Raw genomic sequence first — 26,774 nt, 5'->3', positions numbered from 1 at the left:
TTTAAAAAAAAAAAGAAAAAGCCACAAAATAAGACATTAAACCTCCTGGAATAGCTACAACTGATGAAAAAAAAATTAAATATCTATATTTAAAGTGACTCAAATGTTCTCCAAAATGGAATAAACATGTCTAAGACAGTTAAAAACGTCCAAAATGACTTAATTTATCCAAAATAACACAAACTTGTCCAAACGATTGACTTTTTTTTTCAAAATGACTGAAACTTTTTTATAAAATGAGTCAAAATTTGGCACAAATCATGTTAAAACCGTGTAGAATGACTCAAAACCTGTAGAGGATCACAAAAACTGACCGTGACATAGAAGTCCAGCCAACCGGATCAATAATAAACGCAGCACGACTCAGAAACAGTGAACAGAGGAGAAGGTCGTTGGAGGTACATCCAGCACGATGGAACATCTTTCTGGAGATTATTTGTTGAGAGAAAAAGTTTGTAGAGGCTGAAAATGTAGAGATAGTGAAATATCTGTAGTATGAACAGCTGCTTTTTTCAGGATTAGAGACAAAAGTGTCCAAAAAAAAAAAGCCCAAAAATGACACAAACAAGACATGAAATGACACCAATTAGACACAATTAGAACAATGAGACCCAAAACAAGAGAAACAGGAAATAAGACACAAAAGCTGCTGGATGAATAAATGGATGCAGCACAGAACCAGAACCAGTGACCAGAGGAGCCGGTTGTTCAGCATCGTCGCACATCTTTCTAATGATTCATGTGTTTTCTTATATCGTTGCAAAACAAATAATCAAAGAAATTCAACTTTAGTTTTTTCTTTTCGTGTGATTTCTGGCGTCTCTGAGTTCTTCTTCACGGCTCCACGGAGCTGCAGGACTTTATGTTGCCGTGAACAATGGACCACAGGGAGGAAAATAAAACTTTAAATATTTTATCTCGTTTCTTGTTGCCGAAGCCGAGTCGACTAACGAACAGACAACGACGACTGGGAGAAGCGAGTCTGAAATGTGGAGCTGAGNAACAGTTTGCTGGTTTATCAGCTGGTCGACAGAAACGTTCTTTCTCATCAATGTTTGTTGAGTTTTTATGTGTATTTTATCATTTTTAAATATGTTTGCCTCCTCTCTGCTCTGAATTTTTGCCATGTGAGCGTTGGTCGCAGCAGCGTCACTAACGGCTTCACAGTTGCACTTAAGATCGCAGAATTTTTTAGTTTTTACAGAATCTGATTCGTTAAAATGGTTCATTTTTAGTAGATTTTTAAATATGATTTTCAGGGGAAAAAAACGAGTTTGATTTCAAGCTTTCTATTTCTGACACGAATCACGATTTTATTTCTTTATTTCTATCTCTTAGGATGGAACCTCTCACAAACCTGCCGGCAGGTTGTTGGTTGTTTTTGGGTTTTTTCAGATTATTGCTAATGATTGATAATGACATCCAATGATGATGTTTGTCAGGCCTTCACACCCTGACCCTGCAGCGTTTACGACTGATGATGAGTCTTTCTACAGTTCCCAGGTCTGATCAACGGTGCAACTTTGGACTTTATTGTCATTAGTAATTTTTGAAGATGCCTTTTTTTCTGTTAGTGAGTTTATTCGTTCTTGCAGACGACATGAGCGTCTTTGTGGGAACGTCGTCTGCAAACATTCAAAGGTGTTCTCAGACATACGAACACTTCTTGCCTCCGGATGTCGGATGAGCAGGTTTGTTCTGAGCAGACGGACGCCTCAGGCAAGGAGGCACTGAAGAAGTAACGGTGTCTTCTGGTGTGTAACAACGTGCCATGACGTTAGCATCAGCACCTCTCGATGCTAAAGCAGTGAGGTGTCGGGTTCGCTCTCGACTCCACAGCCGTGCACAGCCATCCCCTCGTGCAGCTGAAGACATCGTCATGCATCACCACACAAACATGGCGACGCACACATCCCTCCGCCCTCGCGCCGAGCGGTCGGCTCGCCGGCCGATAGCGTGCCTGATGCTGCCGCGGTTTGGCTCCGGCTGATCCGCCGCTGCCCCGTCAGGAGGACGATTGATAGCTTGTTAATTAGCAGTTCCTGTGGGAGCGAGCAGTGGACGGGATGGGTGTGAACGCTGCAGCTCAGCCTTCGCCCAACAACAAGTCCGCGGCGCTGGAGCCGTGGCAGCGCTCCTGAGCGCGACATGCAGCGCTTTAATAGCGGTTCTGGAAACAAGTCTGATCCCTTGTGGGTTTTAATATGTGGTTCAAACACAAATACAGTTGTACAATCTAACGCTGGCTTACATGCGCGCTGGCAGCTGCCCAGTTTAACCAGAGTCGCACAATGAGACCACCAGGCAGCTCCACCAGGCAGCTCCACCGCTGCAGCGCTCAGCGGGCGGAAATGAGCGGGAAGACGCCGCCGACAGCCCCAGCTTTCACCCAGATCCTGCTCTGGAACAAAAGACGGGCCTGAACAGCTCCTCTGTGGTGGGTTTGTGTGAAGAATTACTCGACAGCACTTTAACTCTCTCTGTGTGGTTTCTGCTGAAGTCCTGCAGCTCAGTGGAAACACCTCGAGTGAACGTGGAACGGCACGGTTCTGCTGTTAATCATCAAAAAAAACAACAATGACAGCTGAGTTTCTTATGTTCTTGTTCTGCTGTGCTCAGCTGTTAACATGCTTGAAAGAAATAAACGGAGACGGTATGAATTTTAGATATTTGAACTGGGAGCTGCTCCGTGGACACAACCTGCACTTCATCTGAGAGTCTCGCTCATTAGCTTTCTGCAGAATTTAGTTAAAACCAAACATGTAAACAGGACGGTGATTATGATGGAAGATCCTGATTTTAGATTTAGTTAAATGACCCAACAGAACCTCGACTCACAGAGTTCATGGACAGGTGGAGTTTGATAAAAGGGTTCATTTAGGTGATTTTAAAAGGAGACTTTCAACCTGCCTGGTCGGTGGTTGCTGCTTTCAGATTTTCCAGATGTTTAAATCGTCATCGCTCAGTTTTTATTTGATCCCTTCGTTGTTGACGGTTACTCGAGGTTCTGACTGTCCGTCCCGTCCAGGTCTGATGATCCCGGTCTACTGCGTGGTGGAGCACGCCGACGCCGGCCTGAGCGGCGACTGCGAGGGCCGGAGCGACCGCCACGCCGAGTTCGTGCTGGTTCGGAAGGACGTCCTGTTCACGCAGCTGGTGGAGACGGCGCTGGTGGCTCTGGGGTACTCACACAGCTCGGCGGTCCAGGCCCGAGGTCAGTAGAGCGCCGGACCCGACATCAGCCGTACAATTCATCACATTTCATGCCGTTGATCATAAACTTCTACAACTACAGGCGACACCGATGCTGTTATGAACACAAAGACAACGTGGCTCTGCATGTCGTAGATGTTTAACCTTTATTTCCATTTTTGTTCCTGCTTTGTCTAAACGCTGCGTCCCACAATCGTTGTCACAGGACTTTTGGTGGCAGCCAAACCGGCCGAGGCGTCTCGGCTGCATCGTGGAGCTCAGAATTTTTATTTTTTGTTGAATCCAGCTCCTACAAATGGTTGATTTTTAAATTATTTATGTAGAAAAAAAATAATTTAGGTTTTAATTTGGTTGTGTTTTCTGATGGAACGACTCTTTAAAATGAGTAGTTCAGGAACATTTGGAAACTTGAAAATCTGGTGTTTGACTGTCTTCATGGTGTCATTTTGGTGATTTAAAAAAACAACATTTCACACAGTTATAAAATACAGCACGTCATTGTAAAAAAAAAAAAAAGTCTAATAGTTTAAGTTACTTCCAGTCATGTCGGATGTAATTTCAAAATAAAGGCCCGTCGTCTCTCTTCACAGTTTGTCTAAAAACAGCCAAAATAAAGATGAAATTCACCAAAAAGCTTCACAGACTGATCAGGCGTCTCTGCTATAAACTTCTCCAACCAAAAGCTCAGCCACGTGACTGAACAGCCGATCCGTCGAAACGCTTCCGTTCTGACTTTAAACTCACTCAAACAAGAGAAAAATCCCACAAAAACTCAATCTGACAGTTAAAAAAAAAATGGAAAAACTGCAACCATGACTGATGATTGAAGCTTGAAAACACCTCGCAGGCTTCTTCCACTCTGTCCAGCAGCAGTGAGCGCCCGTGAACTGCCCGATGTATGCGCGACCTTGACCTTTGTCTCATGGATGGAGGTTAAATCACCAGTTTACAGGCCTCCAGTGTCTTCCTACGTTAGTGTAACAAACGTATGTCTGTCTGTGTGTTTTCAGTCATACAGAGATGTTCTGGGAAATGCAGCCTTTGACTTCTGTAATGCATCTACTGACCCCGAAATCCAATCAGTCCGAGAAGGGACCATACCGAGGTCATGTATGAAGTTTCAGCTTCAAGCTCCTCTCCTGTAAAGCTCCAGACCGTTAACGGACAAAAAACACGACTACGGTCCAGTTGACCATCGATGTGCGACTATGATAATCCTGAAAAACGTTCCTCAGCCGTCTGATCACTAACATCTAAACGTTACTACACGCTAACTGGAAACACGTCGCGCTTCTTGCCGCTGCTAATTGATGATTTATTGATTGTTTCCAGCAGCAGGATATTAGCGGTTTTCCACCCGTGAGCGCTTCAGACAATCACAGCACAGGTCTTCTAAAGGTACATGTGAGCTGTGGTTTAATCGTAGCAGCTGGACTGGACATCCAAGAGGCTTCATCAGCTCTGACTGACTGGTTGGGAGTTCCACATGCTGAAGGAGACGTTTACACCTGAGTCTGGGGTTGGTTGGGGTCTTTTGTGGCTAGATGTGAAGGTGGAGCACTAACGACTCACATAACGAGGGGGAGGAGCAACAAACCCCTCAACTGAAACCCAAACTCAGGTGTTCACGTCTCCTTCAGGATATCAGTATGAGAAACTCCCATCTAGTTGGTTGGAGCTGATGAAGCCTCTTGGATCAAATGTCTTCAAAACACTCAAGCAGGTCCAGCTGCTGCTAAACTACCACGACCTGGAGGACTGAGAATCTTCACAAGCTGTTTTCTGTCCCTCGTGTGCAGCCCGACGGTGAAGCTGGGTTTATATGTGAGCGTCTGGGGGATCAGGAAAACAAGGAGTCCACGGTGAAACAACAGCCTCGGCTGCAGCCGGCCGCTCCACATTCCTGGTGTCCCGTAAACACAGGGCACCCAAACCGAGCGGCCGACGCCCTGCGACCCCCCCCGCCTCTCCCAAATAGCTAGGTTTTGTTCTGAGAAATAAGCCTTTTCTTTTCAAATAAATAATTTCTGGCTGGAGTCGTGCATTTTTCCCCCGGTGTGGTCACGACCAAAATTATACAGAGTCTCTTCTATTTTCTTCTGCGATTGAATTGCATCTTGCATAACTTTGACTGCATGTGTATTTTTAAACTCTTAACTGACTGGCGCGGGGTTTTTTTTTTCTTTAATTAACTTGCACATTATGGCTAATTAAAAAGCAGCTCCTTCGTATTTGGAGTGTGCGGTCGCTGCTTGGGTTTTAACGGGGGCTTAGGTGAACTGCTGAGTGGAATGATCAGACTAAATTTAACTCACCGCCACGTTTTTGGAAACTTTCGCTGATATTACTCATTTAGAAATGACCGTTCGCCGTGTCTTAAAGCCTGCAAACCGCCAGTGTGGCCCCAAAACAACCCAAACCGTATTTTAAGAAGGATGCTGCACCGAGGAGGGATTATCTCAGAACCAAAACATTTATTCTCTGCAGGATGAAGTCCTGCACCTCCTACGTGAACACCACGCAGACAGAGAGAAAGAATGACAGAAACAAGGAACAAAAACTGAACGTTTAAAAAAATTAAAGCGTATGAACCTCAGAGGTGTTGCAGGAAAATGAACACAGATGGTTTCTGAACTTCTTTCATGCCTAAAACGCTGCCTGCAGTTCAGCCAAATAGTCTCTGTTGGTTTCATAGCTGCACCGAACGCGCTGAATTTTTGTTTTTTACAGAATCTGTTTCGAGAAAACGGTAAATTTTTGGCAATTTAACAAAAACCAACAAAGCAGAATTAAGTGATTTTGAATTTTAAGCTTTCGCCAAAACAGCTCTCAAAGTCTGAACATTCTTTGTTTTTGATAAACGGTGTCTCTGAAAAGCGACTAACCTGCAATCTCAGTGAGGTGTTCAGGGACACACGTCCTCCATTTGTTCATGAGGTATTCCAGGTGCTCTTTGTTCCAACAGTAAATCTGAAACGAGCAGGTTGCTTCAAACCGAGGCGCAGTGACACGTTCTGTTATTTTCAATCTATTTTATTTCATATTAGTTTAATTGTTTTGTGATACATCGAGTTCATGTTTGTTGATTTTCTGTGTCTGTTTTTTAAAATCGTTTGTTGCCCCTGGTTGTTTGTTTGTTTTTTATCTACATCTCAGTGGTTTTGGTGGTTTTTCAGCCTGGAATGCAGAAATTCATGGTTCTGGAGCCACCGTGTGCTTTAATTCATGGCCTCCGATACGAGTCAACCAGATAATACAGAAAGAAGATTATCTTCACAAATCAGCATATTTAGATTTTTTAAAAATATATATAAATATAAAAAAAAAAAAAGATTAACAAATTAGAAAAATCTAAGATATTTATCAGAGCAAGAAGCTACGAAATCGAAGCTTAAAATCCTGAGACTTCACCAGATTCTGTCTGGAAACACACAATCTGATCTGCAGGCAGAGGAGGCCTGGACACAGCTAGAGGATGTAATGAGTCGAATGTTTGAAGCGTGTAGAGTCGAGATTTAGAAAAAACAATATTGGAATATATTATATTGGTAAAATTAGAAAAAACATCACCTTGTAAACTCTTTTTGATGATTTCTGACTTTATAAAAGGTGACGGGAACTAAAACAAACAGGACTACAGACCTGTGAGAGACGTTTAAAACAGCTGCATGTTCCGTCAACAATGTTCGTCCTCGACTGATTATCGGACTTCTTAGTCTCTGGATGACAGACGGATGCTGCTGGGCGGTGGACCCACCTTCAGGGGTTTGTGTTCGGGGTCTGCAGGTCGGTTAAAGCGATTTTCTGCACCGTCGTAAAAGTATGAACTCTGGAAGGAGTCGATGACCTCACGGCGTTTGCTCGTCGACATCAAAACGCCGCTCGCCTTCGCGGCCTGCGTGGCTCTGATGTCGAGCTGATTTCACATTTCTCCTCTGATTAATCAGCTGCGGTGCAGCCTTTGTTCTCTCGCCGCCATCCTCATGCGATGGAGACGCACAAACACACGAGCGAGGCCTGCGTTTGATTTAGAAGAGCCTAATGTGATTAGGCCTGTTTAGATTTGCACTTCCAGTCGCGGTCGTGCGGAGGCCAGGGGAATGTGGATGGCTCGCGGTGATTAGAAACACAGAGAGATGAACTCGTTTGCTGTTGTGTGTTTGCTGTCAGGCATCATTAAAGTGGGCCGCTGGAAGCCGATGCCCATCCACTACCTGACGGACGCTCCGGAGGCGACGGTGGCCGACATGCTGCTGGACGTTTACCACATGGTGACGCTGAGGATCCTCCTGCACAGGTGGGCGTCCCACAGCCACTCAGCTCTTCATCCACCACGTTTTTACGTAATGTTCACTTTCAAACAGCACGTCATCCAGCTCTGTCATTCTGGACTAAACCCAGCATCACACCTGTCATGTTTATCTTCAAGTAGTTTCTCACTTTATAAAACGTCCAAAGTGCTTCAAAGTGTTTCAGAAGACGTCAGAAGTCACATCTTAGGAGGATGGAATCAACCTGTCTGTTAAACCCAGCGCTTAGCTGATTCATTAGTGGCAGCTTTATGCAGAAGCTCTTTAACCCAAATGATGTTTTTAATGCTAAAATATATCCATTAATTTTAAAATGTACTAGTTCACAAAAAATCACATGAATATTTCTTGATTAAGAGTCAAATTCTAGTTATTTACTTGGATTCCTGAAGAGAAAAGTTAGTTTTAGTGGTTGAATGTTTGATTAACTTCTGACTTCTCAGCCCAGTGATTTGGGATATATTGGATCAGATTTGGGTATAAAAGGTGAATTCACTTTGACTTCCTGTCGAGAGCTGAGTGTGAATTAAACACTTCATGATGCTAGATGGTCTCATGCATTCATTGAACACTGCATATGGATTTATGTGGGCAGACACAGCAGAAGATGTAAAATAATTTAACTTATGAACCGTAAAAGACAAAAGCAATCAGCTCATGTGACCTTTACGACCTCTAATCGCTCAGCTGTGTTTTAGCGAGCGTGGCGGCGGCTGCTCGGTCCTGCAGTGAGTTGTTTGTGTTGTTTGGTGCAGCTTCGCCCGGCTGGAGGAGCTGCCGTCGGAGCAGTGGAGTCACGCCACCGTCAGGAACGCCCTCAAAGAGCTGCTCAGGGAGTCCAACCAGAGCGCGCTGGCCAAGGAGTGTCCGCTGTCGCAGGTAACGGACCGGCAGGGACTGGGCAGGTCTGGACGGGTCGGGAGTCTGTCACCTCCTGATGCAGCTCTGTTCATCTGATGAATCCTGATAAATCCTCACTGTAGGTTCATTCGTTTGCTGCAACATAAAGTCCTGCATCTCTACAGGAGCAGAGTTAGAATCAGAGAGCCCACAGAACACCAGTCGGCAGTCCAGTTTGTTTCCGTCCGTCTCCGTCAGCCTGCAGGTCAGCCGACCAATCCACACGTCTGACTCAGAAAGACGTAAGCCAGAAAGAAAATACAGTTGAACTTCTGGATTTATTTTACCGAAATGGAAAAAAGCCTTAGAATTTGATTCACAAGTTGTTTTTGAATAAACTAGTGTCTCCACAAACTACAGATATTTTACTTTCAAGTAGAAAACGCTGCAGTTCAGCCTAAAGGTCATAGCTTTTTGTGTTTTTACAGAAACACAACTGATATCTGGCAGTTTTGTTTTAACGAGTCTTCTTGAATAAAGATCTTTCTGGTGAAAACCAAACAACAGACCGGATGTGAACAACGAATACCTTCGATTTTAGTCTTAACAGCATCTAAAAGCTAAAAAGTTTCATTTAATCCTGTGAAGCCCAAAAACCAACACTGGGTTTAAACATGTATATATATATTTTTTAAATACCAAATTGACTCCATTTATCGGAGCCAAAAAACTGTAAAATCATAAAGAATGACCAGATTTTTAACTTCCCGTCATTCTTTGATCCAAACATGTGCGATGAGCTTTTCTGTCGGACAAATTAAACAAAGCTTAAAATCGGGATGTTTCACTAAAACCGGTTTGTTCCACGTGTCTGTAAAGTTTACGTGAGCCGAATCCTGTTAAGAAAAATAAAAAGCAGAAGTGATGACTGACTAAAGCGTGTAAAGAGTTTTTAGGTCGAGACAAAGACTGTAGAAACGTAAATAGTAAAATATCTGTAGTCTGTGCAGCCGCTTGTTTTTCCAGTTTTAGAGACAAAACTTTAAAAAAAAAAAGAAAAAGCCACAAAATAAGACATTAAACCTCCTGGAATAGCTACAACTGATGAAAAAAAAATTAAATATCTATATTTAAAGTGACTCAAATGTTCTCCAAAATGGAATAAACATGTCTAAGACAGTTAAAAACGTCCAAAATGACTTAATTTATCCAAAATAACACAAACTTGTCCAAACGATTGACTTTTTTTTTCAAAATGACTGAAACTTTTTTATAAAATGAGTCAAAATTTGGCACAAATCATGTTAAAACCGTGTAGAATGACTCAAAACCTGTAGAGGATCACAAAAACTGACCGTGACATAGAAGTCCAGCCAACCGGATCAATAATAAACGCAGCACGGCTCAGAAACGGTGAGAAGGTCGTTGGAGGTACATCCAGCACGGTGGAATATCTTTCTGGAGATTATTTGTTGAGAGAAAAAGTTTGTAGAGGCTGAAAATGTAGAGATAGTGAAATATCTGTAGTATGAACAGCTGCTTTTTTCAGGATTAGAGACAAAAGTGTCCAAAAAAAAAAAGCCCAAAAATGACACAAACAAGACATGAAATGACACCAATTAGACACAATTAGAACAATGAGACCCAAAACAAGAGAAACAGGAAATAAGACACAAAAGCTGCTGGATGAATAAATGGATGCAGCACAGAACCAGAACCAGTGACCAGAGGAGCCGGTTGTTCAGCATCGTCGCACATCTTTCTAATGATTCATGTGTTTTCTTATATCGTTGCAAAACAAATAATCAAAGAAATTCAACTTTAGTTTTTTCTTTTCGTGTGATTTCTGGCGTCTCTGAGTTCTTCTTCGCGGCTCCGCGGAGCTGCAGGACTTTATGTTGCCGTGAACAATGGACCACAGGGAGGAAAATAAAACTTTAAATATTTTATCTCGTTTCTTGTTGCCGAAGCCGAGTCGACTAACGAACAGACAACGACGACTGGGAGAAGCGAGTCTGAATTGTGGAGCTGAGCGCCGATCTGGGTTTGATTCAGATCGCCGCGATGCTGCAAAGTGTTTTCTCTAAACACATGGTTTCATCATCAGCTCACCGCACACTTAGCGCAGTGTGTAATCTGACTCGCTCACACACACAAATATTGATACCATCCCATGGGAAAGGATGCAAACACGCACACCTCAATTATCCTGCTCACACACACCCTGCAGTCATTAGACTCCAGCGTGTCATTTCGACCCGTGATTTATACACAAGACTTAGTCATGATGTAATTAGTGATTAGGGGAAGTGTGTGGGTGGTGTGCGTTTGCAGCCTGACTCATGTGAGTTTTAATCCTCAGCGTTTCCCATGTTGAGATCGCACTTGTGCATCTCCTGCTCTGCAGAGGTGACCACAGGGCACATTAGGAAAGAGTGGGTGAGCTGTAATGCATCGGAGGCGCTGCCACTCCCAAGACGAGCCGCCTCCAACTCTGCCCTGAAAAATGTCAGACAGTAATGATGGCTCTTGCTTTTCAGGTAGCTGCTCGTTTCTTTAACTGCAAACATGTTGTGTCTCACACTCAGAGCATGATCTCGGCCATCGTGAACAGCTCCTACTACGCCAACGTGTCCACCTCCAAATGCCAGGAGTTTGGACGCTGGTACAAGAGGTACAAACGCAGCAAAGGTAACCTCTACACTCGGACTGAGTTGTGTTGAAAAAGGTGAAGCTGTTTTTAATTAATTTAATGTTCCAATGATCCTCGAACGCATCGTGTCTCTGGGAATAAATCACTTTATTCTACAGGTTTCATTTTTAAAAATCTGCCAAAAATAAAACCCTCAGCTCGAACCAGCTTCTGTTGAAGTTGTCAGTGACTCAGCAGTCACAGGAAAAATACATGAATTCAGGGATTTTTTTGTTTGGCTGAACTGCAGGATGTGTAGTATGAAGGAAACTGCCCCGCAGGGATATTTAATAAAAAATCTTTGACGTAAATATACAAAAATAAAACGGTGGGACACTGACGATGTTCCACTTCTGGACTCGGCCTTCAATACAGGAGTCATAAAACTTCACATTATTTGCTTAAAGGAAATAAATAACTCAATAAATTCAACTCAGTTTTTCTGCTGCTGCTGCTTGTTTGTTGCTTGTTTCTTCTGACATGTCGTACAAAAAGTGAGATTTTTGTAAAATAAGCAGTTAAATTAAGTCCTCTCTCCTCCTTCATCTGTTTCCTGGGAGCTGCAGGACTTTGTGTTGCATGAAAAAGTGAGGAAACAGGAGACAGGAGCAAGTACACGTCTAGAAACTGGCTGGAGTTCAGCTGCTTGTGGGACCAAAACTTTGTCTTTGCGTCCAGAAACTGCCCCCGAGAACGACGCCGGCGCTGAAGTGCTGCAGCGTTGCAGCTCGGCGGGAGTCGAGTCGGCGTTTTTCTGATTACGGAGCGATGTTTGTGCATATATTTGCCGGCTGTCAGAGACAACAGCATGCAAAGAGTAATCGGACCGCGCTGTCGCTAATTAGCTGCAGGTTGTGAGCTCTCGCACACGTCACGACGTCTCGGTTTGAAGCAGTTTCTCGCTGAATCCAGCTCGTGGTGTTCGGCTAATGGACGTCTGCTAGTTGAGCCTTCATCAGGTTCAGTGAAAGCAGAAGAACAATGATCACCAGCTATCTTATGAAGTGGCTGAATAATGGTGTAGCTGCTTCACAAACAAACCTGAAGCTGTGGTTTCTGATATTCTGCTCAAAGCTTGTTGTGTTAATAATAAACTAAAGCTCTCACACATAGCTGGCTCTCATTCATCACCACCGCCAGCAGGAGACGGACGTAGTTTTGTCCCTCATGAGATAAAAGTCGAGTTTATTTAAAGGTTTATTAACTTTTAAGCTGCGTCCATCAAAAAAACCACCTCAGGAGAGTTAAGACCTGCAGAAGTCGCTGAATTCTGCTCACGTGACTGTCGGTCGCAGCCGGGTCGGTCAGAACTTCATGGTTTTGTGAAGGAGTGCAGAATTTTTTCTTTTTTGCAAAATCTTATCAGCATTCGTGATATTTCTGCGCTGATAATATTTCGTTTAGATTGTTGGATTTAAATGAGTGTCCACACCCGCCTCGTCTCTGCTCTGTGTGAACTCTTCCTGCAGTTCAGCTGAAAAGTCTCTGAATGTTTGTCACACTGAGCCGCTCATCGCTTCACAAAAACTTTAATTATTTGTAGTTAGCTGTAGAATTGCATCCATGGTCGCAGCTAAGGAGCAGAATATTCATTATTTTGTTTTAGTTTATAAGCGGTCTTTCTCCAGGAAAAGTCTGAATTTTAGTCACGTGACCGTCGGTCCCAGATGGGTCACTGATTGAAACGAGGAGTGCAGAACTTCTTATCGAACCGGGCCAGAGCAAATGGATTACGTTTGGTGAATTTTTAAAGAGGACATGAAATCACGATTTTAAGCTCAGATTTGTAAACGCTCGTGACAAAATGAAAAGGTACACATGGTAGGTTCAAGGACCCTCAGAAAATCCAGCGACTCCTCCTGTTTATACAGTTTCTGGTTACTGGCCACATGACGAGCTTTAATAACCCACTGGTGGCCTTCAGGTGGTCAAAATGAAAAACTAAGGACATGGAGAAGAGGTGATGAGAGGCTCCAGATCATCACTGACTGGGTTTTACTCTGGTTTCTCTTGTTCAATCAGTCTTCAGCCTGCAGTCTGAAGCGTCCCTCCTCTGCCTTGTTAAAAACTTCAGCCGCCGACTGTTGAGCTGTTTAGACTTTATTTTCCTTCTGTTGCTTTGAAAACTCACGACTGTCAGACACTTTTTTTTTTTTCTCTCCCCCCCAAAATCTGACACTCACCGCTAGTCACACCTCGAGTTAATACAAGTCGGTGCCTCGCCGCCGTCGTCTCGTGATGCTTTTTAACGCGGCCTTTCCATTCTTCTGTCCACCCCCTGTATGTTGTGAACACGCGTCAGCCTTTATGTGTCCAATCTGCTGCATGAGACGTCTGTCAGCGCCGGCTCTCAGTAGGAAGGAACTGTCACACATGGTTCACATTAATGTCACCGTCGATACACATGACAAAACTAAATGCTCTTAGCTCCTAATGGAAAGCAGCAGTAACCCCCCGACGCACACGCTCGCCACCAAACCCAGCAGTCAGAGCTCTTCTTACTTATTCCACACGCAGGGAAGGTAAAAACCTGACGCGCTGCCAAACCTCACTGCAACTTTTACTCCCCTAATAACTGAAAATGTGACTCGCAACCGAACCCAGCAGAAGCCTAATAAGAAGCAGGTTTACGTGGAGAGGCTGCCGGAGTAAAGATCTGATCATAAAAGTGAGATCAGAAACCTACCTGTGTGTCGGGAAAGCAGAAAGCCCACAGCACGGATGTAGAGATTTTAATTTCTCTCATTACAGACGTCCACAGTGAAACACCGTCTGATTTAAATGAGCCGTCCTCCGTCCACGTCTCACTGCAGGATGAAGTCCTGCAGCTCCTGCAGCACTCACAATGCCATATTTAAAATAAAAACCCAGAGCGGAGTCTCTTCCCATATTTATTTATGCACAAAAACAGAAAAGCACAGAATCAACACGTGCATTATTTTCCCCCAGATGTTATCTCTACTGGAGATAAGTTTTAGTTAGATGAGTTTTTCACAGAATCTGATTCGAGCAAATAGTTTGTTTTTTGGCTTTTTTTTTTTTTTAAGGTGAGACATGCAGCACAAGATTATTTTTCATGAAATTTCACAATTTCAGGGTTAAATTTGGTGAAGTTTTGTTTCGCCCAAAGCTGAATATTCCCTGAATGAGGAGCACAGCGGTTTATTATTGGAACATCTTTAAAAATAACAGGATTTTGTTGATTATTAAGTTTTCTGACGGAACCACAGATGAGTCGCTCAGAGAGTTTTTACGGTTTCCGGCTCTGATAAATGGTGACGTTCATGCAGGAGTGACCGACCGACTCTGTTCTCATTCAGGTGAATACATGGAGAAGATGTGGTCGTCGCAGGAGAAGTCGGACATAAAAGGTACGTCCATCTTTTGCTGGTGTTTTTTAGTGACGTCTGTCACCAAGTTAAAGCAAATTCAACTTTTCCACTTCCTGCCCAGTTTTAAGCTAAATTCTGGCCACAGTACAACCATACGAGAGAGGAACGCTCCGTCGTTTGGTTAGTTTTGTAGATTTGAAACAGCGAGTGTGACGCTTTTGTATGTCGGTGAAGTTGTGCCAAGTGTCCACCACGAGAACATTTGTTGTTTCAGAGCATCAGGGCGTCTGTCAAGTGACAACCGTGACTGAGGAGAGAACGAACAATCTGAGAAATGATTGAGGGTGTACGCTTTAACTCGTCTTCATCCTCGTTTCCTGTCTGCTCGGTGTGAACGCTGGCTGCAGCTCAGCCTAGAAGTTCCTTAAATCTTTGTCTCGTGACTGTTGGAGTGCAGAATACTTTCTTTCCTCACAAACCAATTTTCTGGGTGATTTTTTATTTTTATTTTTTAAAGCTTGGATTTGGTTTGGTTTATGTTTCTGAGTGAACACACGAGTAGTTCAAGGACTGTTGGTGTATTTGACCCAATAAGCAGTTTTTCTTCTCTAAATAGTGCAAACTGGAAGCGCAGCGATAGAGTTTATGTCCACCTGGAAGTGTGATTGAACAAACGAGCCTGTGTGTTTGTGTTTGGACACAGTGGAGCGGGATTTGGACCTGAGCGTCCTCGGCCATCGTCCTCCGTCCATGCTGCCCTCTCCGACCCACCTGGGCCCCCTGGGCGGCCCCGGAGCTCTTCCCATCAAGAGTGGTCTGGGGGAGGCCCAGCCCCCCACCCAGCCTCCCGGCCTGCCCCACCCCGCCGGCCAGAACCACCCCAGCCCTCCTCTGCGCCCCCAAGCTCCGGCCCTGCTGGGCCACGGCGGGCTCCTGTCGCCTCAGCTCGCCCCCCAGCTCGTACGCCAGCAGCTGGCCATGGCCCACCTGATCAACCAGCAGCTGGCCGTCAGCCGCCTGCTCGCCCACCAGCACCCGCAGGGCGTCAACCAGCAGTTCCTCAACCACCCGCCCATCTCGCGCGCCTGTAAGATCGGCGGCGGCGGCGCCACCGAGCCCGGCCTCAGCTGCTCCGGGGCCGAGGTCTCCTCCGACATTTACCAGCAGGTCAGGAACGAGCTGAAGAGGGCCAGCGTGTCGCAGGCCGTGTTCGCCCGAGTGGCTTTCAACCGCACACAGGTACTGTCGGCGGCAAACCTGGAGGTCATTACGAACCTCCGTCAGCGAGACAGTGAGTGTGTGAATGTGCGTCCTGCAGGGCCTGCTGTCGGAGATCCTGCGTAAGGAGGAGGACCCTCGCTCGGCCTCGCAGTCGCTGCTGGTCAACCTGAAGGCCATGCAGAACTTCCTGAACCTGCCCGAGTCGGAGCGAGATCGCATCTACCAGGAGGAGCGCGAGAGGAGCACCAGCACCAACCACAACCACTCCGGCAACCACATCTCCAGCCCCAACACCTACCGCCACGCCCAGGTACGCCAGCCTCCGCCCACACACCAGCCAACCGTACGTGCAAACTGGAAGGAAAAATGTCTGTGATTACGATAAGGTTGCAACGTAAAGTCCTGCAGCTCTGTGGAGAGAGAACTCCAAATGTTGAAAAAGAACTTGAATCAAACATTTTCCAAGTGTTGACACATGATAGAAACACTGTGAAGAAATGAGGTGGCACAACAGATGATATTCTTTATTCGTCTCCTCTCTGCTCTGCCTGCAGTTCAGCCCAATAGTCTCTGAATTTCTCAGTTGCACCAAAAAATTTATTGAATATTTTACATTTTTGGCAAGTTTTTAAATCAGACCTGCAGAATAAAGTGATCCTGATGAAGTGTCATGACTCTGGAGAACAAATTATTTAGTTTTTGTTCGCAGAGCGTTTTTTAAATGATACGTTTAAAACGAAGCGATTTTAATTAAATTCCCTGATTTACTGACGACAGGTGAGTAGTTCAAGGACCGTCGGAAACTTGAAAACCCAGTGATTCTTTCTGTCTTTAGAGTTTCTTGCTTTTTTTTAATTTTTCAAGAATAACATGCAGCACAAGTTTTAGAGTTTCAGACGCTTCATGAACGTGATCAAAAGGTCCTAAAAGTTTTACCGTATTTATAGAAGTTCTGCGCGACAGAAGGTTGGAAAACTGTGTGTTCTTCTACCAGATGAATCCAGGTGCAGGGAGCTCCAGGGTCAAAGGGGTCAAACACTTTCTTCTCACCTGTATCTCACCTGTATGTGATCAGTAAACCAAGCCTGTGTGTGTTGCGCGCTCTGTGCAGACCAAATGCAGCATGCCTGGGCCTGAGCTGCAGCTGAAGCTCGACTCGCTGGTGAGCATCACGTCAGGCATCTACGAGGAGATCCAGCAGGAGATGAAGAGGGCCAAGGTGTCCCAGGCGCTGTTCGCCAAGGTGGCCGCCAACAAGAGTCAGGTCAGTCCACAGAAACACGCAACACTGATACCGAGCTGCAGGTCAGGGAGCTTCTCCTCAAAGTCCACGTAGCCGCAGAAAACACTCAACCTGTTAGAAACACCACGCTGGTTCACAGTTTGCAGCATCTCACAAACAATGCAGGAGACTGACATCGAAGCCGAGTCTGGCTCTGCACGGTTTTAAACCACTTCACGTGTCTGCCGGCGGCGGCGCGCTGCCTTCATGCAGCTAGTTTGAGTCGGAGGTCTAAACGTGCGAGAGAGATGCTGAATGCGCTGAAGGGGAAGGGATGAGGACACCAGGAGGAGCAGGAGGAAGCAAGACGGAGAAGACAGACAAGACGACGGAGCCGTGATCACATTATTACGAGTAATTTCCAGGCTGAAGGCTGCGTATAAACAACAGCTGGTGGCAGATCCTGGGTCAGCCTAGCAGAGATAATGCAATCTCCACAGTCGCAGACACTCGCTGCTCCTCTCACGTTCTCCTTCTCATTTCTCTCTCGGCTCTGAGGGACCGAGCGAACACAAATAAACTGTGTGTTTATTTTATAACCGAACTGAGCTTCTTTCCCAAAACACAGCTGATGTTTCCTTTTCAGAAATAAACTAGCGTCAGACCAAAACAGAGAAAAGCGCTTCCATCGTCGACACGTCGACTTGGACCCTCCGAGCAGCAGCTTCTGGGTCGTTTCTGCTCCTTTCACTCACTGTGGCTCATTCAATATAAAATCCTGCACCGGAATGGAAACGACACGAAGAAGGAGAGAGAAGTGGTCTAGCTACTGCACAGAGGAGGTGCTGGTCGGAGTAATGACTGAAGAAAAAAGCAGTAACGGAAAACCCTGAAATCTGAACATGAAAACCGGCAAAGTTGCACCATCAGAGCCAGAAGCTGAAAACCGGAAGAATCGTCACATTTTCAACTTGACTGACTGAAACTTCACAAGCTGAGCCTATTAGCTGTGATAAATCACTTTGTTCTGCGCATCACATTTTAAAAACTGTCCAAAAATACATCGTCGGCACCAACAAGGTTCATGAAAAACAAAAACTTCCCGATGCAGCCGTGACAAAACTTCTATTTTCAGGTGAACTGCGCGAAGGAGTTTGGAAATAAATGATCTCACTTAAATAATGCTTCTCTAAATTATAATATCATAATAACACTCATATGTCACGTCCTGTTCTGTTGGAAAACTTTACCAAATTTAAGCTTAAAATCAGAATTTGTAATCAAAAACTCTTAAAGCACTTTGTCCAACCAGAGTTGGCAAAACAAAAACTTAAATTCTGTCGTCCTTCAGCAGAACCGTGACGTCGTGACTCAGCCAACATTGATTCGACTGAACTGCAGGCAGTGTTTCGATGGAGCAGAGATTAGACAAGTTTGGAAACTCGTCGCCAACGTAAGCAGTGAAGTATGTCGAGTATGTGGAGCCACCAGATGTCTCCGGTGTCGGTTCCACCCGCGGACACTTGGGAACATGTTGGACACTTTTTGTAAAATCACGAATGAAATAAATTCAACTTTGTCTGTTTTCATGAGTTCTGACTTCAGAGCGTGGTCGTCCTGACTTCTCTCTCCTCCTTCGTGGTTGTTCTGTGGAGCTGCAGGACTTCACAAATAAAAACAGCCAGAAGCTGCTGGAATTAAAGGGAGCCGAGGAACTAAGACGAGGCCTTTCAGACCGTTCAGCATTAGACAAAAAAGACTCCCAAAATACAATTATTAACCTGGAAATATAAACCACTAAACCCGGCTTCTAATGTTTCTGTGCACGCGGACCAACAAGCTGCATGAAACCCAAGAAGTGGTTCTGTAGTTTTTAAACTGTTCCTCCCGAGCTGCTCATGCTGCGCCACATGCCGTCTCTTCGGTCTCTGCTGGGTCAGACTTGCTGCTTGTGTTTTGCAGGGTTGGCTCTGTGAGCTGCTCAGGTGGAAGGAGAGCCCGAGCCCCGAGAACCGAACGCTGTGGGAGAACCTGTGCACCATCCGGAGGTTCCTGTCGCTGCCGCAGGCCGACCGGGACCAGGTCTACGAGGAGGAGTCGAGGCAGCAGCACAGCGAGCGGCTGCACACCGTCCTGCACATCCCCGACCAGCAGGTAGCAACCGTTGGCCGCAGCTTAAGATCTGACCTGGGGGGGGCGCCGCTGTAGCTCACCTGGCTGAGCTGGTGTACACGGGTCGTAGTCCATGATGCGGAGGTCATGGGTTCAAATCCCGCTCATGGCCCGGTTCCTTCCTCCATTCTTCTCCCCACTTTCCTGTCAGTCTCTCAAGCTGCACCATCACATCAAGGCAAAAAGGCCCCAAAGAATAAAATCAGACTTGGGGGGAGAAAATAAATAAATCAGCGTGATTTTTATAAATACACAACCAGTGGCCGCCGCAGCCAGCCATGTGTAGGCAAACGACACAAATCAAAGTGTTTTACGAGTGAGAAAATGGGAAAAGCAGCGTGTGGGGAAAAAGTTTCCTCTGTCTGATCCCACCACCTGCTCCTCTTTGTCATGTTTGTGTCCCATAAGTCATTGAAAATAGAAGTGGTAAATGACCGGCCCACACATTTCCTGCTAAACACTCCTCCATCCCACCCTCTCCCCAAAACCAGAATGCTCTCCCGTCTGGCCCTGACCTCAATATTATTCAGAACATAGCCTGTAATTATTGAAGCAGAGAAAAAGGAATTGCCATTATCTTTATTTAGGTCCTTTAATTTTGATGGACCACAGATTTATGGTGTTGGATTCCTGTGTTTGGGTGTGCTGGCCACCCCGCCCTGTTAATAGGCTGGAGTAGCGCGCTTGTTTGTGTGATGGATTTGGGAGTCGAGCTGCATGTTGGCGGCTGATGGAAGCCGGCCGATCACACTTCCGCTGGTCGTCCGTTAGCTTTGATGACTCTGCAGGAGGAGTTGGAGGACGAAGGGTGTCTGCACTCGCTGGAGTGGAAAGACAGGAAAATAAACGGAGCAGTTTGTGGAAGCTGCTGCTGCGTTTTTCCTCACCGTTGGCTCTTTTTTCTGTTTGTTTTTTCTACTGAAACATGAAGTCCTGCAGCTCTATGGAAACAAAACAACCATGAAGAAAGAGGCAGAAGTCAGAAATTAAAGCTAAAAAAGAAGAATTTCCAGAGACGTTACACACTGCAGATATTTTACTACTCGCATTTTTTTTATTCTGATCTTGTCTCCTGAACACTGCCTGCAGTTCAGCCGAAATTCCCAGAATTTTTATTGCATGACTGTTGGTCGAAGTCAAGTCAGTTACGGCTTCACGGTTGCGCTGAGAAACACAGAATTTTTATTTATTCACTGAATCTGGTAAAAGTTAGACGTTTATTTTTATCGATTTTTTTTTTATTTGATTTTTTTTTAAACGACATGTCAAATAAAGTGATTTTGATTCGTGTTTGCGATGAAACGGCACGTCACAGATGAGTAGTTCAAGGACCAGCTGAGAGTTTCTACAGTTTCTGGCTGAGATAAAATGATGATGATGTCTTCTGAACCAACAGCTTTTGGGGTTGAGCCGGTTACATACACAGAATAACGGGTTTAATCTACTCAGCTGTAAACGGGCGAAAACGACCATTTCAGCTAAAAGTAGAATTAAAAGAACAGATTGATTTAATGAACAAAGCAAATTTAAATGAACTGTGACACACGTGTAAATAAAAACCAGCAGCAGCTCTTCGGCCGTGTTGCTCCACTAAAAACTTAAATAAATAATCCACCTCAGATGAATAATGCTAAATGTTTAAATATATGTCTTTGGGTTTGTTTACACTTTAGTTCTTCATTGACTGAAAACATGCACGAAGAATCCAGCAGCTGAGTCTGATTTGTTGGTTTGTTGTTTGGATCTTAATGTCAGTGTTGGTTCGTTTAGTGGATTTATGACATCAGAACTTCAACCGGACAGAGGACATATGTGAGTTTTCTCTCGCCGTGGTCGTTCCGTAGATCTGCAGGACTTCGGAAGCTGCTTCAGAGACCTTTAACCGTTTGCTGACTTGTTCTTCTGTCTCCTGAAACAGAGCCTCCACAGACAGCCGCCGCCTCCTCTCACGGCGCCGTCTCCGGTCCACGAGGACCCCCAGCCCGTCCCGCTGCCCGTCCTGCAGGCCTCCGACGACGGACACCAGCACGTGAGCGCCGGCCTCGGAGGCGCCAAGAAGGCCCGGTCGCGGACGCGGATTTCCCTGGAGGCCCTGGGAATCCTGCAGAGCTTCATCGGGGACGTGGGGCTCTACCCCGACCAGGAGGCCATCCACACCCTGTCGGCCCAGCTGGACCTGCCCAAGCACACCATCGTCAAGTTCTTCCAGAACCAGCGCTACAACGTCAAGCACCACAGCCAGGCCAGGGAGGCCGGCCCGGAGGACGACCGGGAGAGCTGCAGCCCCAGCGAGGCCGGTCCGACGGAGAGCCGAGGGGAGGAGGCCCTGTCTGCGTCCGAGGAGTCCAGCGAGGACGGGAGGAGGTCGGTGGAGGTGCTGAGAACGGAAGGAGAAGAAATGGAGGTGGAGAAGGAGGAGGGGGATGATGGGAAAGCCTCGGGACCGGCGACGTCGTCTCTGTCGCCCTACAGCAGCGTGGACAGCCCTCACTCTGCAGAGCAGCAGAGATAACAGCAGCAACGCGCCGTCAAACTGTGAAGACACACTTACATTGTTGTTAGCAGAGCTGAAGCTCAGAGCTCTTTAATATCTGAGCAACTGTGGAGGAATATTTATTTACCTGCAGTTATTACCAGTGTTTTTGGTTGGATGATGCCTCCAGACAGTATTTGGGACGATATTTCTAACAAAAAAAACTCATTTCCTCTTTAGTCGTTTGTCTTTCCTCCGAGTTGCGTCTTCTCTAAAACACAGAAATGGAAGTCTTGGGTTTCCACTCACCTCCAGAACCTGTTTGCCGCCCAGCTCAGATTCTACAAGTGAAACAGCTTTCTTTGTTATTTATGTTCAAAAACAGAAGTGCCACGCGACAAACTGGTGCACATGTACTGAACAAAAACAGAAACGCAGCATCACTGAAGCTCTTATTAATGACGGAGTAGAGCAGAACTCAGAGCGTTAGCGACATTAATGACGGTGGAGTCTAGACTCTGCCTGAATGACTCGGTGAAGTTGTCGGACCAGAGCCGATGTTTGGGTCTGGACGGGAACGTTCTCAGCTGCTGCTACAGATTCTTGTCTGGTTAAAATGTCAAGTGATGGCGGCGAATAAACAGGATTTCATCTCTGCTGTTGGGCATCGAGGTGCCGAGGTAGTCTTTGTTCAGCTCTACGTGTGACGTCCACGTAGCAGAGACGGCGTTTGCCATCTGCTCTGATTGGCTGAAAACGAGAACCATCAATCAGAAGGAGCGTCCTCCGCCTCGCTCGTGTCCGACAAACGTTCTGCTGTCAGGTCAAGGCCTTTCTAAAGCGGCTTCCTGTTCCCAGTTTGAGCAGATATTCAACACCAGTGTCGCCGTCAGAGGACACGCGGTGGAGTCGAGGACATCCACGCTGAGATTCCAGCAGCCAACAACCCGTTTTTTTTTTTGTTTTTTTTTATAAAGTCGTTTGCCTTTTGTCTGTCTGATCACCTGACGAGGTCGTTAGTTGTCACACGTTGAAGAATCGAAAAACTGTTTGTGCACCGTTGGCACACTTTTCTCGCTATAAAAATTAGATTCTCCGAGTCGGAATAGATCTCCACTCACCTGCTGCGTTTCTGTTCAGTGTCCTGATTACATGCAAGTTGTCACCCGAAGTCCTGCAAAGACATTCAAGGTCATAAATTAAAATATAAATAAATACATCCGAATCCCGCCTCTCTTCCTGTATGTCCTGACCTGAGCCACTGGTCCCATCAATAAAAGCCCAAGATAAGTTTTTTTGTTTGTTTTGTTGACAGATCGCAGCCAGAGATGGAAACACATCTTGCTCAGGTGGGATGGAGTTATTTTGGGACGAGGATAAAAGACAGACAAAGATCCTCACCTTTTATGATGATGTCAGTTTAACGTTCAAATAGAAAAAACGATGTCTGTCTCCTTCCCATGATGCTTCAGGAGGTTCCTACGTTGACTTTGTCAGCCCCACACTCCCGTTGGTATTTATTAGTAGCTTTATATTTACTGAAGTCTAAATATCATTGTTGTAATTATGATTTTGTCATTATTTTCTTTGGTATGAACACAGAAGTCTTTGTAAATGTGACTGAAAAAGGACAAGGAGAGGAAGAAGAGTTTGAACTTTCATTTGCAAATTGTGCAGCAGAAGCGTTTTCGAGAAGACGTTTCTGTCCACGATGATGTCGATGCTGACAGAAGTGAAGCTGTCATCAGATCCAGGATGCAACCACTGTCACGTTACACTGTTTTGTGTCATTTGCGCCACAAAGGACGGGTTTTGACACCGTCCTGGACGGAGCGCACCAAGCCTCTGATTTGTTCCACGTCGATGTTCTTTGATTCTGTTGTTTGCAGGACGATGAAAATCTGATAAAAGTTTTCCAAAGTATTGTCTGTGTGGGGAGTTTCCTGGTGAAAGCTGATCTCGGTGTGCGATGAAGCAAATCTTCCTCCGTTTGTTGGCACAGGTGCTGCCCAAAAATCCCCTATTAATCCCATAAATACTCCAGATAAACTGGATGAAAATACACACCCGTAAGAAGAAAAGTGTGCAAAAGCTGGCAACAGAATAGTTGTCATTCCTCTCTTCATCCAAAGCCCTCGCATACCATAACTGTGGCCACAAGCATTATAAAAAGAGCAGCTGTCAAATGCAAACACAAAATGCACAGTCCTTCGCAGCCTAACCACAGACACATGAGTGTAAAAACAGCTGCTGTAAACTGCAAAATATAAAGTGTACAATGCAATTAGATGGGTGGGGGGCACAGACTTCTTCTCAGCGTCTTTAAATCTCCTATACGACACACATTTTAACTCCCGATCGCCGTGGAGTAAAAATATCAGACACAAATGGAGAAGCATGTTAGCGCGATGCTACGTGAGTGAATTCCTCTAAAAAGCTGCTGATTTTTTCCTCTAACTTACATCCAAACAGTTTGTTAGTCAGGAGAAAAAAACAACAACAAATGTGGCAGAATTTTCTTGTTCAAGCTAAAATTTACGAATCTAATGGAATTTGCGTTGGTGCCCAGCTCAGTGCGATCACTTTTAAACGTGCAGCCGTCCGACGGGCTCACATCCGTCACACGCTCCACGATGATATGTGCAGATATGGGTGCACAGTCGTTCTCTCTGGGAATCATTAAACGGATTAATTTACGAGTCGTGCTAACTCTGCGCAGCCTCGTGTCGTCTTCACTTGCCAGGACACCTGATAACAATTAGAATCTACCGAGCCACTGCCATGTGTGAGAGGCAAGCAAGTCCGCCTCGTCTTGTTCGTATCTCCATCTGTCAGCCTCCCATGCTCAGCTTTAGGCCAACACTTGCTGATGCTCTGCATGACGACGCTGTTTTCATGAACACAGCAGCTAAAGGAACAAGTGTAGCTTCAATCAGGGCTTCTGTTCTCACTGACGGGGATTTTTTTAATGTCTGGCCACATGTGAAAACAAAAGATCTCTATGTTCCTCAGTGCTTCTGCAGAAGGAGTTCTTCTTTGGGTTCTCCAGGTGTTTTGTTCAACTGCCTGGTGGGGAGGTCTTTACTCTCATAGGATTTAATGGTGTTGAAACTGCCTGGGGAGGGGTCTGCATCGTGCCTGGTCAGTGGTACTGACTAAACTCTGTCACGTAACAGCTCCAGATTAGCCTCCCATTTATATTTATGAGTAGCTGTAGATTTACTGGAAACTGGGCACACTGTTGTAACTTTAATTTCTACTATTGTGTTCTTTTGTCTGAAGACAAACGCCTTTGTAAATGTGACCAAAAGAAAAAGAAAGAAATTTCATTTACAATGCCAGCAAAATGAATATCAAATGGTTTTCTATCTAAACCTGCCCGATCACTGGAGCTGTGCATCGGTTTCAGATGGAGTCATGGGAGGTGGGGGTGAGAGTAAATACCTGGTCGCCCCAACAGTCAGTTTGAACTGCAGAAGCCTCTCAGATGACTCATTTTGAAGAACCAAAAAGAAGTCGAGGTCATGTCTACCAACGCAGCTAAAATCAAAATAAAACTCCAAGTATTTATTCTTAGTCCCAACTCAAGATGATTCAATCTGAGTTTACACGTAGACAGGTGTTTACAAAAACGGATCTCCGTTTTCAGAAATAACATCGTTCACAGCAGATCGTTTTCAAAAAATGTACACAAACCACCTCGTTTACACGTCGTTCAGAGCTGCAGTGAGCTGCCAGACCTGTAGGGGGCAGTGTGACGAGAACATATGACACATATGACGCTGATGACGCCTTTGTCGCACACTGTCACGTCTCCTCCTGTCTGCATGCAAACGTAAAGACGGAGTTTTTTGTAATCTCCACGTTGGCCGGAGTTTTCAGATAGATTCAGTGACTTGTAGATTCGTTTCCGTGTAAACCAAATATCAGCGTTTCTGCTGCGTGTAAACGAGGCCTGAAACTGGCCTATGACACCACTTATCAGACACTTACTATGCAGTCCTGAGATCCCCTCGCCGGCAGTTTCACCACGACTCACACCTTGAAAGCTAATAAGTCTTCTCAGGAAGCTCTGAGGATGAACATTACCTGGATGAGCACAACTCGGCAGACATGACAGCAGTGAGTCCACGAGCCCAGTGTTGCTAAAAAAAAGTTAAAGAAAGCTGAATCCAAAGCGTGACATATCCTTTGTGTGTGTGTTTGTTGTTCCGTGTTCATCGGTTGTTTGGAGTGCGATGAGAACTAATTGGAGATCACAGTTAACTCACATCTAATATTACAACTGCATCAGTGAGTGTCGGCACGGTCCACCGGTTTCCTGCTCGCACAGCTGGCTATTAGAGCCGTATGGCAGGCCGACGCCAGGCCATTAGAGGTGTGTGTGTGTGTGTGTGTGTGTGTGTGCTGTGGGACGAGGACGCAGGTGCTCCGCGGGCTGATATTACCCAGGATGCTCGGGGTGGGGGGCGTCGGGGTTACGGGGGGAAGGAGGCTCTCTGCGGAGCGGCAAACACACCTGTGATCCCCTGCTAGCACGCTCACACACTGCAGCGCGTTAATACACACTCTGATAAACAGGCTAATACTCGCAGCGGCAGCACTTTACACGCCATTGAACGCAGCACACGGTAATCAGCGAAGCCAACACGTGGCTCCGTGTGTGATGTTTTGGAGACTCCTGTGTGCGTCGCATTTCATGTATGCAACAAATAGGGTACATTAGGCAGAGCTAATGTGTGTGTGTGTGTGTGTGTGTGTGTGAACAGAAAGGGCAAAGCTAAGCATAAAAATGGCATCTGTTATGTTTGGCATCTGAAACGTTTCACCTATATTTTCTCAGCCACTGACTCAGAAGTGGAAATGAAGGTGAGTTTTAGTGACAGTCCAACTAAGTTTCTTGCATTTGCTGAGCCTGACTGCTGCATGTGGGTTGTATGACGTTATGGATGACCTGCAGGCTCAGTGTATGCAGATACAAACATACACTGAAGACCATGTGTATCATGACAGTCTTACGTTTCCAATGACAGCTCATTTATGTAATTTTCATTTCTGTCGTCACTGGAACACGTGCATTTTGGTTCTGTCATAGATTTATTAAAGGTCTTCTGGAAATTAGACAAAATCTGCTGGGTCAAAAAAACACATACATCAACTTGAAATATCAATTTTGGTGATGTACAAAGTTGTGTTAAGTTTTCTTAGTGGCCTCCTAACGTCTCCTGAGTGGTTCTGATGGACTCCAGCTGCTGACTGCTCAGATCCAGTTTAAACAGAACCATCTGATCCACTCATT

General features: G+C 45.5%; 1 protein-coding gene across 1 annotated transcript in view; it reads left to right on the top strand.

Annotated features, from left to right (window-relative positions):
• LOC103371280 (DNA-binding protein SATB2) overlaps positions 1–23,398 on the top strand; it is a 45,671-nt gene extending 22,273 nt beyond the window's left edge. The window contains exons 6-12 of the mRNA XM_008300544.1: positions 10,952–11,054; positions 14,376–14,426; positions 15,091–15,626; positions 15,706–15,918; positions 16,720–16,872; positions 18,793–18,984; positions 20,921–23,398. Coding sequence (XP_008298766.1) covers positions 10,952–11,054; positions 14,376–14,426; positions 15,091–15,626; positions 15,706–15,918; positions 16,720–16,872; positions 18,793–18,984; positions 20,921–21,514 — 1,842 coding nt within the window. The 3' untranslated portion in view covers positions 21,515–23,398. The remainder of the gene's footprint in view (positions 1–10,951; positions 11,055–14,375; positions 14,427–15,090; positions 15,627–15,705; positions 15,919–16,719; positions 16,873–18,792; positions 18,985–20,920) is intronic.
• Positions 23,399–26,774: the final 3,376 nt, after the last annotated feature.

Source organism: Stegastes partitus, unplaced genomic scaffold (genome assembly GCF_000690725.1).
Source record: "Stegastes partitus isolate 25-593 unplaced genomic scaffold, Stegastes_partitus-1.0.2 Scaffold1557, whole genome shotgun sequence".
In the NCBI taxonomy this organism is placed as follows: domain Eukaryota; kingdom Metazoa; phylum Chordata; class Actinopteri; family Pomacentridae; genus Stegastes; species Stegastes partitus.
The sequence above is the reverse complement of the archived record's forward strand: the minus strand, read 5'-3'. Positions and strand labels throughout refer to the sequence as shown.